Source organism: Bicyclus anynana, chromosome Z (genome assembly GCF_947172395.1).
Source record: "Bicyclus anynana chromosome Z, ilBicAnyn1.1, whole genome shotgun sequence".
Taxonomy (NCBI): Eukaryota; Metazoa; Arthropoda; class Insecta; order Lepidoptera; family Nymphalidae; genus Bicyclus; species Bicyclus anynana.
In genome coordinates this window covers 9,345,907-9,353,621 of record NC_069110.1, presented here as the reverse complement: position 1 = coordinate 9,353,621, position 7,715 = coordinate 9,345,907, and the positions used below count along the sequence as shown (strand labels likewise).

Sequence of the window (7,715 nt, the reverse complement as noted above, 5' to 3'; positions counted from 1 at the left end):
ATTCGGCGGTTCAGAATTTTCACCTATCTTTCTCGAAATTGGTACCTGAGTATTTTTTTGATTCTCTAGGTGTGGGAAGTGGTTGACTATTAGCTTAGAACCCCTTTAATTCTGAGAGGAGGCTCGTGTTCAAAAGTGAACCGAATATAGGTGGTAAATGATGATAATGATTTTGAGATTTACTCTTTGTTAAATCAGGACGGAAACTTTAGGACGTCAGTGATATTTTATCTGCCGAAAAATACCATTATAATAATATTTTAGTTGGCGCCGAACAGACGCTAAGTTACGCCTACGCAAGGGCCAAAAATACCTCTCATCTCGTAACCTGTCTAAAGAAAATTACCCCTCCCAACAAGCACATTGACGTCATTAGCAATTTCCTTTTACTTACGTAAAATCAAAAGGCACATCTATTTAAAGCAACAGGTAGGCAGGAGCGCTTGGGCGTGACTCAGAATCTTTGTTGTCTGGAAAAATAATGTTAAGGGGATTAAATCTAATTAGGCATTTTCTATAACAATTTTGCAATAAAATTTTATGATGAGAATTTCTAAAATTAACTGAGCGCTTAGAGAATCATGAGCTCGAGTCTCCTCTCAGAATGAGAGAGGTTAGGCCAATAGTCTACCACGCTGGCCCAATGCGGATTGGCAGACTTCACATACGCAGAGAATAAAGAAAATTCTCAGGTATGCAAGTTTCCTCACGATGTTTTCCTTCACCGTTTGAGACACGTGATATTTAATTTCTTAAAATGCACACATCTGAAAAGTTAGAGGTGCATGCCCCAAGCCGGATTCGAACCCACACCCTCTGAAATCGGAGGCAGAGGTCATATCCACTGAGCTAGCACAGCTTATCATTAAAGAAAAAAGTGAAAAATAAAGTACGGAAATTCAAATTCACAAAACGCGTCACCATTGGTCGAACGAAATGTGATGGTCGCCATTGACGGTCAATTATTCTCACGTTTCTGAAAAGCAAACGGTAGTACCCACGCGGCATACGATAGAAGTCATGTACGCATTGACCAACACACGATCAATTAAAGTCGTGGGTGCTACAGAAACGTGAATAAATCCATGAATAAATAGACGTTCTTGTTATTTCCAGTATTTAATTTTGAATCAAATATTATAATAAATAACTATTATTTAATTTGCAAGAAATATTACACACCCATACCATAGAGAGTATCATTTTAACTGATAGTCATTGTTAAAGAAATTTAACATTGTCACCCTGAGCCTGCCAACTCCAATTGGATGTAACTATAGTATACTTACGTTAAAATGATCCTTCACAACAAAATAAAACTGATGATGGAGATATCCATCCTCTTCAAGACCATACACCATCGTTTTTCGACCAAACACTTTTTCAGCCTCGTGATAAACCCAATAATTTCGACTCTAAATTCTAATTTCAACCTATGGTACTTAGATGATGGCTTTATAGGAGGTAATGCGTCAACAGTCAACCAAGACTTATCCAAAGTTATTGAAAAATTCTTGGAAGTAGGCCTACACTTAAATTACTAAGTGTGAGGTGTACTTTCGAGAATCACTAAAAATGAAAAGAATAAACGAAATAAAAAATAATTTACATTCATTATTGCCAAACTTCGCTGTAGTTACTAAAACTCATTTAACACTTCTCGGTTGCCCAATATTTGATGACGCATTTTCTTCTCTTTTAAATTCAAAATAAGAATTTTTTAAGAAATTTTCGCGCGGTATATATTTTTATCAAATGACGTCATCAAAAGCACGCGCAAAACGGTAGCGTTTGAAGGGTTGAAATTTATTCACTGCTTTCAATTGCACTTTAAAAATAAATTGACTGTTTATATTTTAAGAAATAAACAAAAATCGTACATATTCCCTATTCCGACGGTTTCTACGCGACATCGTACCGGAACGCTAAATCGCTTAACGCTATTATATATATTAACGCGGAACGCTAAAACGAAAGATATACCGCATCTTTGTCGGTAGGGTGGTAACTAGCCACGGCCTAATTGCCTACTAACCGACTAGACCTGAGCCAATTTAGAAATTATAAAATCCTAAATTTGCCTGAGCTGAGGGTATCGAACTCAGGACCTTTCTGTTGAGTACCACAGCACTACCAACTGCGCTAGAGAGGTCGTATAGCTGCTAAAGAATTTGCGATACTTTTTTATTATTCTTTACAAGTTAGCGCTTGACTACAATCTCACCTGATGGTAAGTGATGATACAATCGAAGCGGGCTAACTTGTTAGGTGTATTAGGATGAAAATCCACACCGCTTTCGGTGTCTACATGACATCGTACCGGAACGCTAAATCGCTTGGCGGTACGTCTTTGCCGGTGGTAACTAGCCACGGCTGAAGCTTCCCACCAGCCAGACCTGGACCAATTAAGAAAATCTCAATTATACCAGTCGGAGATCAAACCCAGGGCCTCCATCTTGTAAATCCACTGTGCCACATTACACAGCTCAAAAAGCTTACCACTGTACTAAATGTTACTCGTGCATATCATGACGCCCTACAATCCTTGCAAAATGACCTATGCTAGTATGTGGGTGATAATGTTATATAAATTTACAGGTACCGGTAGGCAGGGGGTTTATTGATTTACACCACCCACAAAATCACGCCTCGTCACCCCCCGGCACCCACTTCCCAAACCCCACTTTATCTCGGCTTCTCTTCCCTGTAGGCGGACCTGCGCAGTCGAGGTGGACCCAGCTACGACCGGACAGACCGACCGGGCTGAATTTAGATATTCTGCGATCTTGTTACAAGCAACACGTATACTGATTGCGGCTCCACCAAAAGAGCAACAAGTGATTAACTGTAGAGTATTAGTTTAAATTTTGCCGATTTAATTCTATCGTTCAGTCAAGTATAAATTATTTAGTCTAAATCTTATTTCTGTGATTGAAGTTCTTGGATTAAGATTTATTCGCTGACGTCGTAAGTATTAGTTTTATACATAACACACTTTATATATATTTAAAACAATGCTGAGTTTTAGCTGTGGTTTAGTTTAGAAATTGTAAATAACGCTATGCTCCGTTATGTGACTAAATGCAGCGAATTGTTTGCAAATCATATCTATATTTGCGATTGTTGAAAGCGAAGTTTTTTTTCAATTACATAAAATGTACTTTGTTTTGTAATTAAGGCTATTGCTTCAAAGAGACTATTCATTTCAGAGCGAAATAAAAACTTAAAATGACTGTGAACAATCAAAACAATGTCAAAAACCAAAACATCGTAGACGAAGAAGGCGAAACATCAAACCAACCATTGCTGACAACACCAGAAAATGACCACCAAGAAGCATCGACCAGCGAGAACCATGCCCCTGTAAGTTATATTTATTTTTTTCTTTACAAGTTAGCCCTTGACTACAATCTCACCTAATGGTAAGTGATGATGCAATCGAAGATGGAAGCGGGCTAACGACATCGTACCGGAACGCTAAATCGCTTGGAGGTACGTCTTTGGCGGTTGGGTGGTAACTAGTCACGGCCAAAGCCGCCAGCCGCCGCCGAACCAGCCAGACCTGGACCAATAAAGAAATCCTCAATAGGCCCAGCCGGGAATCGAACCCAGGACCTCCATCATGTAAATCCACCGCGCATACCACTGCGCCGCGGAGGCCGTCAAAAATCAATGCCATTTGACAGTGTATTTTTATAACTCAAGTACGGGTTCACCTATCCAAACTAAATGATTTGGCTTTGTTCGGACTATTTAGTAGATGGTTTATGTGAAGTTTGCATAAAATCGGTCGAGCGGTTCTTCATTTATCACACTTTGTTTATGGGGATTTTGCTGCCAAATTGAAACTTTTTTCAGAATTTTTCAAACCCCTAAACCCTAGGGGTAGGGTAGGGGTAGGGCAGGAGTTGGATAGGGGTAGGGTGGAAGTAAGGTAGGGGTAGGCTAGGGGAAGGGGTAGAGGAAGGGGTAAGGTAGGGGAAGGGGTAGGGTAGGGGAAGGGGTAGGGGAAGGAGTAGGGTAGAGGAAGGGGTAGAGAAGAAGTGCACATAAGCTAAAGCGACGCTTGTCAGGTTCCGCTACTTTTAAATAAAAATATAAAGATAAAAAATATTTCAATGAACACAAATTTTAATGTTAGCATTCAATAAGACCTAAGAGTAACATTAGGTCAAACTTGTTCTTGTGCTCGCGCATTTTTTGTAGTTTTAAAAATATTATAGCGGTGTTAACTGTAAAGTTTAATTGTTAAATATAATTTTAATGTTAAATAAAACTTTAATTTATTTATTATTTTGACCACCAACAAAATTTTATGTATACAGAATTAAAAAACTTAATAACTAGGGTATACACATATAACTTTACTTAAAGGTAGTCACATCATGCATAAAGAGTAAAAATTAAGTGTTAAAAAAAAAGTATAAAATTAATTAACATAAATATACACAAATTAAAAACAGAGAAAGCGAAAAAAAAAAAACAACAATAAACACTAGGAATTAGTTAAAAAATAAAAAGAAACTGTTAATTTCACAAGTAAACTCAAAGGTTATTAATTTTAGTTAGTAACTTAAAGCCAAAAGTAAAATAGTCAAACTTAAAACAAAACTAAGAATTAGATAAAACATGGATTACACAACCAATGACATTAATAACACAGTAAAAACGTTTGTGAGCGTCAAAGTGTTCGTGAACTCCAGAATACTTTTGTGGTCAAACCTCCGGCTTCCACGCGAATGGATAAGGGGCCCATCAACTGATCAGAGTGGGCAGCCGGGTATTCGTAATACGGCACTACACCGCGAAAACCTTCAAACAATTGGTTAGATAGGCAATGGATACTTACGGCCGAAGTGTCGCGAGTTGACCTGGGTTGGTTGATCCCAGCTGACGGGCGAGCAAGTGTGTAATGTGTCGGTGTAGGTCGAGAATTGTGTGTTCTATGTATTCAACCGTCTGCAGGCCCACCACAAGCCGCACTATGTACTTCAATATCCAGAATAATTTTACCGTCCAAATTCACATGCGCTGAAAGTAGGCTACAATATATATCAACGCAACAAGAAATGGTCATACGGAAATCAAAAATGTCCGACATAACTCCACGCGTTTTTCTGCAGCGTACAGCAAAGCAATAGACAACAGACAACTACTTAAACATGGCGGCCGGCGACACGGCGCGCGCGCCGACACAATGGTACTCGCTCATATTTCAAAGTTCGCGGCGTCAACATACCCCCGCCTGCGAATCTACGACACTAGATTCGCTATTCGATGGGCAATCGCGCCAATGACGACACGGCTGGATGCAACAACGAATCTCCCACTATGACCCCAGTCACGCGGGGCACCCAATCCGATCCAAAAATCAATTTAAAAATACGTCCGCGACGCCAATATATCGGTAGCAAATTCGTTTCCTTGAAAGTTTTCGTGTCCTTGAAATGTCCCGGCGTTAAAACTTCCAAATCGTTGCGATCGGATGAGAGGAGGCAAAGGGGCCGAGAACGTAAGCAATTCCCGATACGCTCCCTCGGCAGCGATCTGCCGTGCCGGCAGTTGCGAACATCGCTGTCGTAGCGCCTCAAACCTATCGTTACAGCCCACCAGCGTATGAGCAGCGGCCACCCATCGCAGTTCCGTGGCAATTCTAGTAACTAGGTCGCGTAGTGTCGGCATTTTGAAAGAGGTTGTCAAATAGGCGATACTCAACAACAACAACAACAACAAAATACTTATAAGATATCACAAAAAAATAATAAAAAATACACAAGCAAACAACCAAATATTAACTTCAGAGGTGATTCATAACAACAATTAATTTATTAATCTTTACTAATACAACAAAATCTCAATATATTAGTAACAAAAAAAAACAATCTAAATTAAACTTCGGAAGTTAGCAAACAAACAATTAATATTTTTTAAAACACAAAAATCTCAATAGATGATACAACAAAAAAATATCAACTAAATTTAACTTCCGAAGTTAGCAAACAAACAATTAATATTTATTAAAACCAATTCACCATCCGAAGTCATAGACCTATCAACGAAAATTCAGTTTTCAATTAAATAAATTAAATTTTCAAAATAAAAAAAAAACAATTAAATGTCGGCGAGTGAGGAATTTGATCGGTTAGCTAAATCTACGTTAATTATCGTGATAATATTAGAATCAGGTTTTCATGTAATTGGGATTTAATTATTTACTGTTTAAATAAATAAGATTGATCACGTGACTCTCGTCCAATAGTATTGCGTTAAAATGGCGCGTAGGCGGTACGCTTTACGGAGTGGAGGCGCCCTGCCACTCTGTAGCCTGCTGGTTGAGCAGTTCAGTGTAATCAAGTTCTCGGAATGGATAGTTGTCTTCCATTTGTTAAATAGTAATGGTGCAATGTTAAAGTAGTGATAGTGTTTCGGAACTTCAGTGGGTGAGTTATCTGTATAGTCCGGCCACTGCATTGTTAGTTACTTGCTGGGACCCAACACGAGCGGGGATGGGGAGCGTTTACATGTAATAGAAAGACCCTTTAACCCAGCTACTAGCGGTTGCCAGCCCGTGATCTTGCTCGTGCTTGCCTGCCTGCCCTATGATAGATAACCCTGGTTTACATGTGATAGTATCAACGCTAACAATTGATAGTGTCACTTTGTGTATCTGCCATCCTTGACACGTAAATATTAGAACCTGCCCTGAGGCTACGGCTTCTCCGTTATCAGAAGTGGAATTTAGTCTATTAGTATTTAGGAATCGAACCCAGGTCCTCCGTCATGTAAATCCACCGCGCATACCACTGCGCCACGGAGGCCGTCAAAAATCAATGCCACTTGATATTGTATTTTTGTAACTCAAGTACGGGTTCACCTATCCAAACTAAATGATATGGCTTTGTTCGGACTATTTAGTAGATGGTTTATGTAAAGTTTGCATAAAATCGGTCGAGCGGTTCTTCATTTATCACATCTTGTTTATGGGGATTTTGCTGTCAAATTGAAACCTTTTTCAGAATTTTTCAAACCCCTAAACTCTAGGGGTAGGGTAGGGGTAGGGCAGGAATAGGGTAGGGGTAGAGCAGGAGTAGTGTAGGGGTAGGGTAAGAGTTGGGTAGGGGTAGGGTGGAGGTAAGGTAGGAGTAGGCTAGGGGAAGGGGTAGAGGAAGGGGTAGGGTATGGGAAGGAGTAGGGTAGGGGAAGGGGTAGAGAAGAAGTGCACATAAGCTAAAGCGACGCTTGTCAGGTTCCGCTACTTTTAAATAAAAATATAAAGATAAAAAATATTTCAATGAACACAAATTTTAATGTTAGCATTCAATAAGACCGAAGAGTAACATTAGGTCAAACTTGTTCTTGTGCTCGCGCATTTTTTGTAGTTTTAAAAATATTATAGCGGTGTTAACTGTAAAGTTTAATTTTTAAATATAATTTGAAAACTTTAATTTATTTATTATTTTGACCACCAACAAAATTTTATGTATACAGAATTAAAAAACTTAATAACTAAGGTATACACATATAACTTTACTTAAAGGTAGTCACAACATGCATAAAGTGTAAAAATTAAGTTATATAATGATTTATTTATTTTGCTATCATCCGCGAAAAGTCGACGAACCCATGCGACAACGTCACCCAGGTCCGACAAAATACTCTCTACGTACGTTTCACCCCGAAACCGGAGCATCCTCAGGAGATGTTGACTCTACAAA

The 7,715-nt window shown here is 39.0% G+C and overlaps 1 protein-coding gene across 1 annotated transcript in view; it reads left to right on the top strand.

Moving 5' to 3' along the window:
• Positions 1 to 2,794: 2,794 nt before the first annotated feature.
• The window catches only part of LOC128198025 (uncharacterized), a 9,001-nt gene continuing 4,080 nt past the window's right edge, over positions 2,795 to 7,715 (top strand). Inside the window, exons 1-2 of the mRNA XM_052890744.1 lie at positions 2,795 to 2,967; positions 3,210 to 3,363. Of these exons, the coding sequence (XP_052746704.1) occupies positions 3,229 to 3,363 (135 nt within the window). The 5' untranslated portion in view covers positions 2,795 to 2,967; positions 3,210 to 3,228. The remainder of the gene's footprint in view (positions 2,968 to 3,209; positions 3,364 to 7,715) is intronic.